Here is a 15,413-nt window from a genome sequence, read left to right on the forward strand (position 1 = left end):
CCACCACCGTGTCTGGCTAATTTTACAAGTTTGTTTGTTTGTAGAGATGGGGTCTCACTATGTTGCCAGGGCTTTAATGTTTTAAATACAGAAACATCTTTAAAGTTCAGCTCCTAACTGTCCTCCAGGGCCCATTCAAATGCTGGTGGTGAGGCTTTCCCGGAACTCAGCTGCTGCTGCCCTCTGCTTCTGCTGATTTATTGAAAACGTATTGAGCAGGTACCCGCAGTAGCAGGCCCTGTACTGGGCAATGTGAAATCAGATGAAAGGGGGAGAGTTTTATTCTTCAGAACTATTTTTACAGTAAGGGAGCAGTCCTTGTTCAGAAGAAATTGCTTGATGTGCTTCTTGGACAGAAACTGAGCAGCGGTCCCACCCAACCCAACCTGGCACCAGGGAGAAAGGGGAGTGGAAGTGACTTCCAAAAGACCTCCGGCTGCTCTGGGGGCAGAGGAAGAGAGAAGGAAGGTGCAGGGAGAGAGAAGGAGGTGGACACGCCCTTAGGCGACCCTGGCCACCGAGCCCTGGTTTATCCTCCTCCCCCAGGGTGGCAGTGCCTGTGACTTCTACAAGAACATGACAGGGTTGTGGGATGTCTCCCTGCGATTATGTGGTAAAAGACTTTCTCAGAAGACTGACGAGAACAGGGCCTCCTCTGGCCTTGATGACCTACAGTGCTACGCTGTGAGCCACCTGCGGAGATGGCCAGCCGGGCCAGGAGCTGCAGGCAGCCTCTAGGACCTCAGTGGCTCCACTGCACAGCTGTCAATGCTGGGCCCCCAGGCAGCAGCCACAGGGAATCACTTCTGTTCAGACCTGAGGGAGCATGCAGACGGAGTCTCGCTGGTTGGGCCTCCAGATGAGAATGGAGCCCAGCGGACACCTCTATTGCAGCCTGAGACGCTGAGCAGATGGCTCAGCCACGTCCACCCAGACTGCTGACCCAGGGACTGAGGCAACATTGGTGTTTATATCACTAAGTTTGTGATAATTGGCTACACAGCAATGGAAAATGAATACGCACGACACACACACACACAGAGCCCGGAGATAGCCGAAGGCACTACTTGAAGCAAGGAATGCCAGTGAGAATGGGAAGTGACGTGAAGGCTGCTTGGCTGTAGGAGCAAAGGGCAGAGAAAAGCAAGAGGCAGTAAGACTAGGAATTCGGCTGGGCGTGGTGGCTCACGCCTGTAATTTCAGCACTTCGAGAGGCCAAGGCAGGAGGATTCCTCCAGCCTAGGTATTCGAGACAAGCCTTGGCAACATAGTGAGATCCCCATTTCTACCAAAAACTTAAAAACTTATCTGGGCATGGTGGTGTGTGCTTGTAGTCCCAGCTACTTGGGAGGCCGGGTTGGGAGGATTGCTTGAGCCCAGTAGTTCAAAGTTACAGTGAGCTGTGATCATGCTACTGCACTTCAGCCTGAGGGACAGAGAGAGACCCTGTCTCAATTGAAAAAAAGAAGAAGAAGAATCGGAATTCATGAAAGATAAGGAGGCTTTGACTGTCACGGCACAAGGAATGGCTCTGGGCACCAAGTGAGTGCATCCTGGAGAGGCGGGTCCCGGCCCCTGCGGAGGCCCTAGGGACATGCAGGTGTGCACGACTCAGGTGGAGCGGGGTGTGCCGCACAGTCGGCATGGGTGTTGAGGGGAGCATCCAAGAGTGCCTCAGTCAAGGGAGGCTTTCCAGGGCAGGGGACAGGTGAGCTTCAGGTACTAATTATAACCATGAAGATGGAAGAGGCCATCCAAGGGGCTGCCTGCTGAGAGCAGGGACAGAGGTGGCCACCGGCTGGGGGAGCATTCATGACACTGAGGAGCCTGGTGATGCTTTAATAAATTAGAAAAACATGGACATCTGCCAGGCATGGTGGCTCGTGCATGTAATCTTAGCACTTTGGGAGGCCAGGGTGGGTCGATGACCTGAGATCTGGAGTTCGAGACCAGCCTGGTCAACATGGCAAAACCCCATCTCTACTAAGAATACAAAAATTAGCCAGGCATGGTGGCGGGTGTCTGTAATCCCAACTACTTGGGAGGCTGAGGCAGGAGAATTGTTTGAACCCAGGAGGTGGAGGTTGCAGTGAGCTGAGATCATGCCCCTGCACTCCAGCCTAGGCTACAGACTCTGTCTCAAAAACAAAACAAAACAAAAAACCAACAAAAACATGGGACATCCATAGTGTACCAGGAGCCATGCTGGGTCTTCACATACATTCTCTTATTTACTTTTCATAATAACCCCATGAGGAAGGTATTCTTCCCACTTTATAGATAAGGACACTGAGGCTCAGATGCTAAAAGGCTTGTTTACGTTTGCATGTCTAGAGAGTGACTCCAGAGCCCTGTTCCTGCCCTGTACCCTTTGCAGATCCTGGCCGCCCCCGCCTGTGCTGCCTGCTCCCCCGCCACTTTGTGACAGATGAAGCCACCCCTGATCAAGCGTGGGCTGCACTCAGCTGGACTGAGGCGCACCTCTCTGAGGGGGGACTTGGGCCAGGGGCTGGGTTGGAAAAGTTCTGGAAAAAAGAGCCCACAGCTGGAAGATGCCAGGTTGTGGGAAGAGTGACTGGACTCAGCTCCACCCCCACCGGCCCTGCTGCCCTCCCACTGGGCCTCCTTTCTCTGGAGCAAGGTGTGCCTGTGACTGTCTGTCTCCCAGCAGGTGGCCCTCCATGGCAGCCCAGGGGCCTTTCAGCCCTCACGTCCACCCTTGCAGCCACCCACACTTCTTCACACCCCACCACTTCCCTCTGCTCCTTGCTTAGATCTCCATCCTCTGAATGAAGCTGTGACACTGGGCACAGGGCAGAGGTCAGTGTGAAAGACAAGGGGGCCAGTGACCCGATCCCCTCCCGGTATCTCAGACAAAAACAAAGATGCACAGGACCCGGGCCATGTCAGCAGCCCTACCCCTTGACAGGGGCACTTCTTGTTCAGAGAGATGAAGGGGTCTTCCGGATAGGGATGCTAGTTTGTTTGCTCACATAGATGTCACTATTGGACTAAAAGATGTCTGTCCCCCATTGTGTGGCACGCCAGTTGTGACCACAAGTTCACTGTGCTAAGGACACTCAGCTCATGCAGGTCACACACAGCGTCAGCTTTGGAGACAGGTCACCATCCATTTTACTAACAAATGGGGAGGTGGAGGGACTTCCCACACAGAACCTTGAGCTACGTCTTGAATTCAGAGTGAGACTTTGATTAAAAAAGGGTGTGCATGGCAGGGGCTGGGCAGGAGCAGGAGTGTGGGGACAGACCCCTGTGGCAAGCTGTGGGACTAATGGGTGACCAGCCTGGTTCCAGGGCTTGGCGTGGGGAAAAAGTGGCTGTTTGTCCTGGAGAATAGGTGGGAACAGATGTCATGGGAGCCAGGCTTCAAGGCCCAGACCCGTAGGTGGTTGGAACTGGAAACAGGTGAGCCCAAATATAACCTCCCCCGATCTTTCACTCGACTGCCCTGTAGCCAGGACATGCTGCAGAAAACCCTTGCCTTCCTGGGTCACAGCGTGGAGCCCCTGGAGATGGGAGTGCCACAGCTTTCTGCTGGGCTCCTGCGCTGTGGAGCCAGAAGGTCTGATTGTGGAGCCAGAACAATCAGGTGGTTTAAAATCCTCAGAACACTTTCCAGCTCTGAAAGCAAACCCCTGCTTGGGCCCCTTGGGCTTCTGGTTCAGTCAGCCCAGGGTCAGGCTGGACGTCTGAATTTTTCCAAGCAGCTCTGGTGATTTTGCTCTGCCCTGAGTAACAACCTCGCACCAGAGTGGCTGTTCCTCGAGGGCAGGGACGCCCAGCCCTGGGCTGGCCAGGAGCAAGAGCTCGGGGGACAGCATGGATGGACAGATGCATGGATAATAGGCCAGTTTGAGGCCGAAGGAGGAAGCGTTCAGGAACCAAGGCTTTAGGGCTCAGAAATGCGTCATTTTCCCCCATGAAGGTTTAATTCTCCATTGGTAGGAAAATGTTAAAGCACTTCCATTTCTCAGTGACACGGTTGCTCTGCGCCAGTCCAAACTCTATAATAAACATACAAAATGTGCGAACACGTCCTGGCTTTTCTCAAGTTCATACCACATGCCATTTCCAGCCAAGAGAACACTGGGTCTGGTGGAGGGAGACCAGGCGTTTGAAAGCCAGAAGGTGGAGAGCTGGGTGGCCCTTTGTTGCTGGGTAAAGAGGCCCAGTGTTGGGGCCTCACCCCAGATCACATGATTGCTTGTGGTGGAGGCGGGTCGAGGACCCAGACCTCTGACTTCGGAACAGGATTTGTTTTGTTTTGTTTTGAATGACTTGTCCAAGGCCACACAGCTAATACATAGCAAGGCCAGGCTGTGTGACTCCAGGGTCCACACAGCGGCCTCTGAGGAGCCTCTGTTCTGAGAGAGGGACAGTGCCAGGGCAGTAAGGACAGTTGGCAGGAAAGGGCGGACAGAGCCGCCTGCCCCGGGTCCCGGCTTCCCCTACCAGTGCGATCACGCAGCTCTGCAATGACTGGCTGTTCTCCTGTGAGTTGCCCAGCACTCAGTGAACACCTCAAGGGCAGAGACAGTCTCTCCATCATCTCTGTGTCTGCCTCACCCAGCACAGGGCCAAGTGTCCAGAAAGCACAACGCATGATTGCTGGATTCATTCATTAATTCACTTGAGCAGTATTCATGAGCACCTACTACATACCAGGCGCTTGGCTAGGTGCTGACAACCCAGAGTTGAATCTAGACAGAATAGCGTCCTTAACTTAGCAAAGCTTACAGCGCAGTGGAAGATAAATAAGTGACGAGTGAATGCATGTGGCATGACAACATGTGATATGTGCTGTGGCCAGAAGGGAACAGGGCACAGTGAGGGAGAGCCAGGGGCCGGTGGGGAGGCCTTCCTAAGAAGAGGATGTGCAAGCTGAGATGGAAAGAAAGAGGAGGAAGAAGAGACGTAAGTTTTTGGGGAAGTGCGTTCCAGCAGAAGGAACAGCGTGTGGAGGCCCTGAGGTGGGGAGGGCTTGGTCGGCTCAGGGAACTCGAGGCTGGTGGGATGAGAGGGTGCAACATGGATGAGGTGGGTGAGCAGGGCAGATCACGCAGGGCCTCCTAGACCAGGCTAACGGTCTGCAGGTTGATCCTCCACGTCGTGGAAGCCTTTGAAGGTAAATGAGGGGCAGGGCCCTATCCACTTTTCTCGAGATCCTTCTGGCCACTGGGTGGAATCGATGCCGGTGGGGTGGGGAGAAAAGAAGTGAGGTGAGGAGACCACGTGAGGCTGCTGTGGAATCCAGATGTGAGTAGAGAGTTCCTGGGCCTGTAGGGCAGGGAGGAAGCTACCTTCGACAGGAGGCAGAATCTGCTAGCCTTGCGGATGAGGCTGCGGGGTTGAGAGAAAGGGAGTAGCCAATGACGGGCCTGATGGAAGACCTGGGTGATGGAGATGCCATTTGCAGACACGAAGAAAACAGGAAAAGGAGGCAATTTGCTGGGTAACTTGAGCCGGGCGCAGTGACGCCTGCTTGTAATCCCAGCACTTTGGGAGGCCAAGGCGGGTGGATCTCTTGAGCTCAGGAGTTTGAGACTAGCCTGGGCAACACCGTAAGACCCCGCCTCTCACAAAAAGTAACCAGGTGTGGTGGTGTGCCTGTGGTCCCAGCTGGGGGGCTGAGGTGTGAGGATCACTTGAACTTGGGAAGTCGAGGCTGCAGTGAGCTGAGATTGTGCCTGTGCACTCCAGCCTGGGCGACAGAGCAAGACCCTGTCTCAAACAAAACAAAAGAAAACTTGAAATGTTTGTGAAGCATCCAAGTGGAGATGTCAAATAGGCCATTGGTTAATGAAGTGTGGAGCTTAGAGGAGAGGTCTGGGAAGATTTCCATCTGGGAGCGCTGGGCTTGTAGGTGGCCTATTAAAGCTATGAGATGAGATGAGAAAAGGCTGGAGAAACTGCAACATCTGGAGGTTGAGTAGAAGGAGAGAGACCAGGATGGAGGGGCAGAGAGCAGGCAAAACGTCAGAAGAGCGTGAGTCCACAGGGAAGGGGGCTTCACGAGGGCGAGAGACCGTGTTGAAGAACTGGACGTGTCATACAGATTCCGCAACGTACAGGACTGCCGACCCTGACAGAGTCACCAGTTCAGTGAATGACTCAAAAGATGCAGAAAGAGGAGACAGTAACTATAGTGAGTTGAGCAGTCAGGGAACATTTCCTGAGGGAGGTAGCATTTCAGCAGAGCCTTGAAGGCTGAGCCCTGAGAGATTTAGATGCTGCTTGCAAGAGCCTCTGTGCAGAAAACACAAAGTGCCCTTGGCCTGGGGATTATCTCTACTTCGCAAAGGGGAGAGGGCTGAGGAGCTGGCTCACTGCTCAGCAGCAGGGAGGCAGGGAGGCAGAGCCCATGCAGAGGCTGGTCCAGTTTCCTCTCTGCAGGGAGTCCCGGAAGATGAAGATTTCTCATGGCCTCAGAGCACAGGGCTCTTAGACACCACCTGGAGCAGCCACTCACTATACATCTGGAAAATCTGAGACCTGGACAGGGATAGGGTTGCTCAAGGTCACCTAGCACATCCGTGAAAGGGACCAAGTGGTCTCTCAGGAGTTCCACAGTCCCCACCCTACTGGGTGAGACCTGAATTCTTCAGCCTGGTGTTCAAGGTCTTTCATGACTGGGCAAGAGCTCACCCTCCAAATTCATCTCCTGCCATCCCTCCCTTGTCCCCAAGACGCAACCTCCTGAGTGCTCAAGTATATAGTCTTCATGACAACCCTTTGAAGTAGGTGTTGTTATCCCCATTTTACAGATGAGGAGACTGAGGCTTACAGAAGTGAGATAATGTGTCCAAGGTTACACAGGCAGTACAGTACACAGCCGAGTCAGGATAAGATCACTGGAGTGTCATCAGAGTTAGTTCTCTTTTCTCAGGCCTTGCTTCGTCATCATGAACAGCCCCTCCTCTGCGAAGCCATCTCTGAGCTTTCTGGCCTTCAGCTATCTTGGAGTCAGGTCATGTCCTATCACTCCAAATCACCTGTTTTGTCCACTAAAAATTCTACTGGATGGGACCGATAACTGAATGACTCAGAAGCCAGCATCCCACGGCACTGCCCATAATGGCCCCACAGTCACACTCCTCCCGGGACCTGTGGTTGCTGTCCAGCCACCCACAGCAGGAGCAGAAGCCATCCTATCCCCTCCTCATTCCGGACCGCCTGGCCAAAGCTCCCACTCTCACCTGGAGATCACCAGTGGCAGGATCATCATCTTCAGCATCCTCATCAGGAGCTCTCCAGGGAACTGGAAGTAACTAATTTCCTGGAAACACAGTAAGAACTGGGGTTATAGCAGAGACACAGACTGCACAGTGGCTCCATTCTTTACAGCCTGTGAGGCACTACCCCATCTGACTCCCCTGTCTAGCACATGGCAGCAGAGTCCATGGAGAAAGAACCAGCTTTGGAGCCACAGACCTGGGTTCCAATCCTAGTAAACACCCCCCCAACCAATGCCCCACAAGCTGTGTGGCCTTAAGCATCTTCTGTGAACACTCTGAGTTTTGCATTTTTCTCATCTGTAACATGAGGGTAATAAGTACAGTAGTCCCCACTTATTCTCAGGGGACATGTTCTGAGCCTGCCAGTGGGTACCTGAAACCACAGAGACCGAGCCCTGTGGACGTTATGATTTTTCTATATGTACGTCCCTGTGATAAAACTTAATTCATAAATTAGACACGGAGATTGACAGTAACAACTAAAAGGAGCAATTAGAACAGCATACTGTAATAAATGTTATGTTAATGTGGTTTCTCTTCAAATATCTTACAATACTGTTCTCGCCCATTTTCAGACCATGGGTAACTGAAATCACGGAAAGCGAAACTGCGGATAAGGGGGGACCACTCTGCCTCGCAGGGTCATTGCGGGGCTTAAACTGGAGAATGCACGCAAGCACTTAGCACAGAGCCCAGATGATAGTAAATGTTCAGTAATCCTGCAAATAACAGCTCTCCTCCCATCTGCACCACGCATCTGCCTAGCCGTGGAATAAAATCTCTCTCATGTGGCAGATGGCAAGGACAGAGCCGAGTACTGTTCACGCGTTCATTCAACCCACACCGTGCCGGGCGTCACGGTGGGTACCCCAACATGAACTAGGCAGGGCTCCTGCCCCGAGAAGCTCCCAGCCTAGCTAGTGAGGATACCCACTCCTAAGCAGACCATGGCCTTCTTGCAACTCAGTTTCTCTATCTGTTTTGGGTCCATTCTCTAGCGCTTCTCCCCTAAAATGCTGAGAGAGGGAGGATTGGATTGGATGGGTGCGACACCACACAGTAGAAAGAGCCCCTTTGGGCAGAGTTCTTACGCCTGACCCCTTCCTAGGCCACTGGCTCCAGCCTGTCCACGGATCTTTGACTAAGGCACCAACTCCTTGCCCAATAAGCTGTCTCCCATGACCAGGATCTGACAACTGAAGAAGGACTGCTAAGCCCAGACTTTCAGATAACAACATGTAACTCATTTTTATATTAAAAACATGTGCTGTTTATCTGAAACTCCAGTTTATCTGGGTGTGCTGTTTTTAAAATTTTTTAACTTAATTCAGTTTTGCTACTTCTGGCAACCCTGGCATGGGGCCCGCTTTCCTGATTGAGAGGGTGAGGCTGTGGGTGAGGCAGGCGAATGGACTTTCAAACATCATACAAGTTAAATTTTTGTACTTGCAACTTTTTTAAAAATCAAAGCCAAACATACTTGGTTAATGATCTGAGGCTTCTAGCCCCGCCCACTCATGTGACAGATGAGGAAGCTGAACCTCGGGAGGGAGGCCACAGGCCCACCCAATGTTAACCACAGCTCAGGACCAGGAATCGGGCCTCCTAGTGCTGTTCTGCTACCACTTCCAATGCACCAGAAAATCTGCTTTTTAAAGAAATATGCCCACCATGACTAGTATTTTTAATTAACTTTAGTCCATGTATATATTCTTTTTTTTTGTTTTGTTTTTTGAGACAGGGTCTCATTCTGTCACCCAGGCAGGAGTGCAGTGGCATGATCTCAGCTCACTGTAACCTCCACCTCCTAGGCTGAAGCAATCTTGACACCTCAGCCTCCCAAGTAGCTGAAACCACAGATGTGTGCCCCCAAGCCCAGCTAATTTTTGTATTTTTTGTAGAGACAGGGTCTCACTATGTTGCCCAGACTGGTCTTGAACTCCTGGACTCAAGCAGTCCTCCCAGCTCAGCCTCCCAAAGTGCTAGGATTCCAGGCGCAAGCCACTGTGGCTGGCCTCCATAAGTATATATTATTTAAGTTAAAAGTGCTCTAATAGCCAGGTTCTGTGGCTCATGCCTATAATCCCAGCATTTTGGGAGGCCAAGGTGGGGGGATCACTTGAGGTTAAGAGTTCGAGACCAGCCCAGCCAACATAGCAAAACCCTGTCTCTACCAAAAATACGAAAATTAGCTGGCTGTGGTGGATGTGGTGGTGCATGCCTGTAGTCCCAGCTACTCAGAAATCTGAGGCATGAGATTTGCTTGAACCCAGGAGGAGGGGGTTGCAGTGAGTTGAGACTGCACCACCGCACTCCAGCCTGGGTGACAGAGGGAGAATCTGTCTCAAAAAAAGAAAAGGTGCTCTACTGATCAAAAGGCAACTCTTTCCTCACCTCTCCCTATCCCTGTCTTTCAACTTCCTGGTAGTGAACATGCTCAACTCTTGCAGCTGTTTCCCACAGTATCATTATTTCTAAATAATATGGTCATAATGCTATTTCTTGATTCATTGTTTTGACATCTATCGACTGCCCTGCCATGATTGGTAAGGACTTAGTTCCTACTCCTTTTCTCTCCACCCATTTCACCATTATGTTTATATCAATTTTTAGGTAAATCAATAGTCAAAATTTATAATGTTTTGATTGTCAAATAGTGTTTACCTTTGAGCCAAGTAATGTACTACAACCATGCCTCCTTGCTTGTAGCCTAAAGTTAATTGACTGACTTTTATGTCTTGTTTTCTGGGAATCACCCATTAATTTCTTGCAAACATCTTAACATGTCTACTAAACTACTTAACAATAGTATTTTCTGCTCTCTCAAGCACGTGGGTTCTCTCTTATCCTGCCTGGGACCTTGGTCCACGAGCTCTCCACCTTCCTGCCCAGTTTGGACCGGCTGCTCTCTAGGCCCAGTGCTTGTCATGGTTCTCTTCTTGACTGTCATTCTGGGACTTATCCTTTAGAGGGTCCCCTGTTTCTGGGATCCCTTGTCTTCTTGGTTTACTTCCTTGTTTCGCTGAAACATCTCCTTAGGTAGATTTCTGAGTAACAGTGGATGGGAGAGAAATTTTTCTGAGTCCTTACATGAGTAAAAATGCCCTTATTCTACCTTTACCTCTGATAATACCCTGGCCGTGTGTGAGTTTCTTAGTTGGAAATAATTTCCCCTCAGGTTTGGAAGGTGTTTCTCCTTTGTCTTCTAGCTTCCAGTGTGGCTTAAGGTGTTCAAAGCCATTCTGATTTCCTGTTCTGTAGATGAGGTCAGTTTTATTCCACCAGAACCATCCAAGGATCATCTGTTTATCTCCACTTTTCGCTAATTTCATGGTGATGTGCCATAGTATGGGGTTTTCTTTCTTTTTTAAACAAAATTGACAGTGCTATGCTTACGTTTCACTTCTGAGAAACTGCTTAGATTCTCTGCAAATGATTTCTCCTCAATTTTTCTTCTGCGAGCTCTCTCTAAAAGTGTCATTAGATAGCTGGACATTGAACCTTCTAATTTTTTTATATTTTCTTTTTCTATTTTCATTTCTTTTTGTTTTAGTTTCTGGGAGATTTCTACGACTTTATCTTGGTTATTGACATTATTATTATTACTATTATTTTTTGGAGATGGGGTCTCACCATGTTACTCAGGCTGGTCTTGAACTCCTGGGCTCAGGCACTCCGCCCACCTTGGCCTCCCAAAGTTCTAGGATTACAGGCGTGAGCCACCAGGCCTGGCCAGAAATTTTCTATTACAATATTTGTACATATTTATGGGGTACAGTGGTATATTGTTACATACACTGTGTAATGTTCAAATCAGGGTATTTAGGGTCTCCAACACTTCGAATATTTATCTTTCCTATGTGTTGGGCAGCTACTCACATTTTTATCTCAGTTCTATTTTTAATTTCCCCAGATTATTTCTTGTTCTCTGATTGTTCCTTCTTTTTTGCATCCCCTCTGTTATATGGTAACTATATCTTCACTCACAGCTCCGGAAAGCTTCAGAGGAGATTTACAGAGGTTCCTTCTCCTCCCCACATTGTCTCTGCTTCACTAGAGACCCCCTTTCCCCTTTGTTTCTCTCATTAGAGGCCCCTTTCTCTGCATTTACCCTCTTTCACATTGGCAGCCTCCTCACATTTCCGGTGGCGTGGCTTTCTGCTCATGTGTAAGTCTGAAGTGCTAAACGCCTGCGTGTATGAGTGGGGCGTGTCAAGTGACTGACGGCCCTCAGGGCAGGGGGACAGGTGCTGATCTGGCTTTTTCACTGGGGCTGGGTGGGATGGTAGAGGAGTCTCCTTTACAGCAGAATTTAGAGATTTTTTTTTTCTGAGGTGTCGGTGAGAGAAGACTCTTCCTGCCTTTGGCTGGGGAATGAGAAGGTGCCTAAGCCCAGCTGACAGCGATCAGAAGCCATGCTGGGGACCCCACTCAGACACAGATGTCTGCTAATTAGTTTGAAGTAGATGCTGCAGCACAGCCCTCTCCCCAGCACACACAGGGGTGGCCCAATGCCCCCAAGTCCAGCTTCTCTGGTTCCTTGGGTCAGGAAGGGGGTAGAGATGGGTGGATGAGTCCCCCAGCTGAAGCGGAAGGGACATAGGGGTCTAACTGCTCTGGTTACAAAATTCCAAACCCTGCCGGGCTTTCAACCCCAACCCCATCCTCTTAGTGCTGAGCTTAGGCACCGTCTCCTTCCCAGCCAAAGGCAGGAAGAGGCTTCTGTCACTGAAGCCTCAGAGAAAAGATCTCTAAACTCTGCTATAAAGGAGACTCCTCTACCATCCCACCCAGCCCCAGTGCAAAAACCAGATCAGCACCTGTCCCCCTGCCGTGAGGGCTGTCCGTCCGAAAGTCAGTCAGCATCTTGCTCTTTTATGTTCTGGAGTTTACAAGACAAACTGACTTGCTATCAACTTCCACAGACTAAGATTTCAGATTTCTGTGCTCCACTGAACAAAATCCTCAGCTCCATCCATCTCCATGTTGTCTAATTTGTTATAGCCTCTCGATTTCTTTTCTCGACTGTCTCCTTTTATATTCTCTTTATTCTTGGTGGTTTTTTCTTTAAAAATCCCGTTACTAAAATGTTAGTGGAATTCTAGGGAGGAGGAAAAAAATGGATACAACTGTGATTCGCCATGGTTTAACTGGAAGCCTCAAAATGCTCAGTAGTTTTAAGTGAGATACTCATATCCCAAGATAAAATCCTGTGATTTTGTAAGTTCTTTTCACAAACAGAACATTCTACCATTTTCCAAATTGTTTATAATTTTTGCCTGTTGCATAATCTTACGAAACAAGAAGGGTTTAGTTTCTGAGTCACAGGCAAAGAGATCAAACAGAGAAATCCCGGATTTTGAAGTAAGATGCCTAGAAAGCCAATTCCTGCCAAATAATTGTTCTAAGACTCTACATCCTTCCTTCAATTTATCTGGCAGGTTAATCCAGACCGGAATACATTTGCATTTCCAAACAGATGGGAAAGGCAGCTTTGGCAAAGGAGGCCCCAGATGAGTTTGGCTTTTAACAATAGGCATTCCAATTTGTTTTCACAAAATAATCTTCCTGCAGGAGATATATTTTTGTTGCTGAGGAAAATTAAAGAGAACAGATTGCAGATTGTTTGTTCCATTGCCAGTTTAATGCAGCAAATATTTGAGTGTTCTCTCTGGGCCTGACACAGGGCTAGGCTCACATTTTGGTTAAAAAAACAACAAAAAACCCATGTGTTGTTGAACAGTGTGCACCCTGGTGGGAGAAAGACACAGCCACATAACCAGCTCTGAAGCCAGACGGCTGGCAGTGCAGTCACAGTTACTTTTCATCAGCTGTGGGAGATGAGATGGCTCCTGTTGTAGGTAGGACTTGAACAGGTAGATAAGGGAGGGAGGGAGAAGTAACATGTAGTAAGCATCTACTGTATGCTGGGCACCAACGAATCCTTGGTTTATTCCTTATAACAATTCTAGTAGACATATACTGCCCCACATCCCATTTTACAGATAAGGAAACTGAGGCCCAGAGAGGATTTTGCCCAGCCATTTGCTAGCAGAGTGAAAGTTCAGGGTTCCTCTACCTCCAGAGTCCATGCTGCTTCCTAAATAACTGCTCGAGGCTTAACAGGGTCACTCTAGCCATGGCTCCGTTCTCCAGGAGTGGGTGTTTTCCTTTTAATGGAAGACTAAGTCTAATGGCTGACCCCAGTTGTAGAGATAGCATTAGACATCAGTGAGCTGTGGGAAGAGGACTTTTTGGGAATAGCAAATCTTCCAGGAGCCCATTGACAAAGCCTCTCTCCTCGACCACACTTTACGCAGGCTCCTCTGAGCGCCCTTTTCCACTAGGCTTCGTCCTTGGGGCTTGTCTTCAGCCTGCATAGTCTCCAGCTGTAGCAAAAGTCCTGCCAAATCAGTTTAGTGAGGATCCCTCACCCTTCAGCATCCCGATACTGGTTTGAATTCCTCATCCCGGATCAATGTCTGATCGCTCTGGCCTGCCTTCAGCAAGAATCCCCCTCCCCTGATGTCTCCTCTAGTCATTTTCTGGCCCCGACCCCCTCCCTCTGCTCACTGGCTATAAATCTCCAGCTGTCTTCGACTTAGTTTTACTTGTGGTTGAGTCCCATCTCTCTCCCCAGGAGGTCTTGACACCTATCCCCCACCGCATTAGTCCTCGATAGAGCCTTGCTTCCCAGTTGAACAATGATTTCTTTCTTGAACACCAAGGGAGAAGCCCTCCCTCTCCTGTAGGAGATGGGGGCTGACAGGGAAAGGGGCTCCTTGTTACACAGGCTGGAAACCCAGGCCCTGGCTTGCCTCCCTGTCCCCCAGCCCACATCCAATCGGCCCCCACATCCTGAAGCTTCCCCATTTTGAAAACAGTTCTCGTATCTGCCTCTTTCGTCAGCACTGCCACGTCTCCCCCATGCTGCCCCTTACTCGGCCCCCTACCTGCCCCAATACCACCCCTCTCCACTCAGTAGCTGAGGGGTCTCCCAAGCTCAGACTGGCCTGTCACTCTTCTGCCCAAAAGCGTCTCATGGTTGCTGCAAGCCCACGCATGGTGACAGAACCTACGGGCCTGCTGGCCCCTGTGCTCTGGCCCCCGCACCTGCTGCCTGCTCTCACCTCTGCCTAGAGCACCCTTCCTGGATCTCTTGTCACTTGAGTAGCCTTTAGGAGGTGTTCTCTGGTGCCTGTTTGAACTCATACAAGACCCCCTCTTGCCCCAGAGTAGCTCTCGCTCCTGTGTTTGTCGTCATGAGGTACCCTCGCCTCTCCTCACCTGGTGGTGCTGGGTTTGTAATCACTCCCAGCCACGTGACTGGTTCCTCCCTCTAGTCTTGCAAGGTGTTTATCACTCCCATGTTACAGATGAGAAAACTGGGACCCAGAGGGGCAGAGGGACCCATACACTAACATGGCACCAGGGAGCTGGGAGAATAGGACCCCATATCCCTCAGGTCCACACACCCCTCCTGGACAGGGACCCCGAGATGCTGTAGGTGGCTGACCTGTTGTGAGAGGCGCCGAGTCCTCAGGAAGAAGCCGAGGAGGCAGCCCACGATGACAGACAGCACAGACAGGATGAGTAGTCCGTTCTGCTTGCACACGTCCCTCCCTCGCGCCAGGATGGCACGCGGCACCATGGCAAGCCTGGCCTGTTGGCAAGGGGCACAGCACCATTCCATGTACGGGAGGCTGGCTGGGGCACAGGGTCTGGGCTGAGGGCTCTAGCCCCTCAGCAGGCAGGTGGTCGGAGGTGCTAAGCACCAGTCGCTAACCCCACAGCCATGCCTGTGTGGCCGCCCTGCAGGGAAGCCACAATCCTATTACCAGCTGCATCATTAGGAGCTGGGAGAAGATTAGGGCCTGGGAAATTAGAGCAGACCACGTGACCTGGGAGTTCAGCCCTCAAAGCCAAGTGCTCCTCTTAAACAGTTGAGTGGACCAGGTACTGGGAGGAACAAGAGGAACATTTGCTTGGTTGGTTTGATCTTTACCCCTGCTTCCTTCCAGAAAGAACTGAAAATAAGATACAGTAAGATACCAGTTATCCTCAGCATTAATTAAGCATATACTGTGCCCCAGGTGCCATTCTAGAAGAATGTTACATGTTCTGGCATATTTAATCCTAACACCAATCCCAAGAAAT

The 15,413-nt window shown here is 50.3% G+C and overlaps 1 protein-coding gene across 3 annotated transcripts in view; it reads right to left on the reverse strand.

The window, feature by feature from the left end:
* SLC1A7 (solute carrier family 1 member 7) overlaps positions 1–15,080 on the reverse strand; it is a 48,328-nt gene extending 33,248 nt beyond the window's left edge. For all 3 annotated transcript variants that reach the window (XM_037729903.1, XM_017504389.2, XM_037729904.1), the window contains exons 1-2: positions 14,773–15,080; positions 7,218–7,297 (exon numbers count right to left, since the gene is read on the reverse strand). In XM_037729903.1, coding sequence (XP_037585831.1) covers positions 7,218–7,297; positions 14,773–14,949 — 257 coding nt within the window. In that variant the 5' untranslated portion in view covers positions 14,950–15,080. The remainder of the gene's footprint in view (positions 1–7,217; positions 7,298–14,772) is intronic.
* Between the last annotated feature and the right edge of the window lie 333 nt (positions 15,081–15,413).

Source organism: Cebus imitator, unplaced genomic scaffold (assembly GCF_001604975.1).
Source record: "Cebus imitator isolate Cc_AM_T3 unplaced genomic scaffold, Cebus_imitator-1.0 Scaffold322, whole genome shotgun sequence".
Taxonomy (NCBI): domain Eukaryota; kingdom Metazoa; phylum Chordata; class Mammalia; order Primates; family Cebidae; genus Cebus; species Cebus imitator.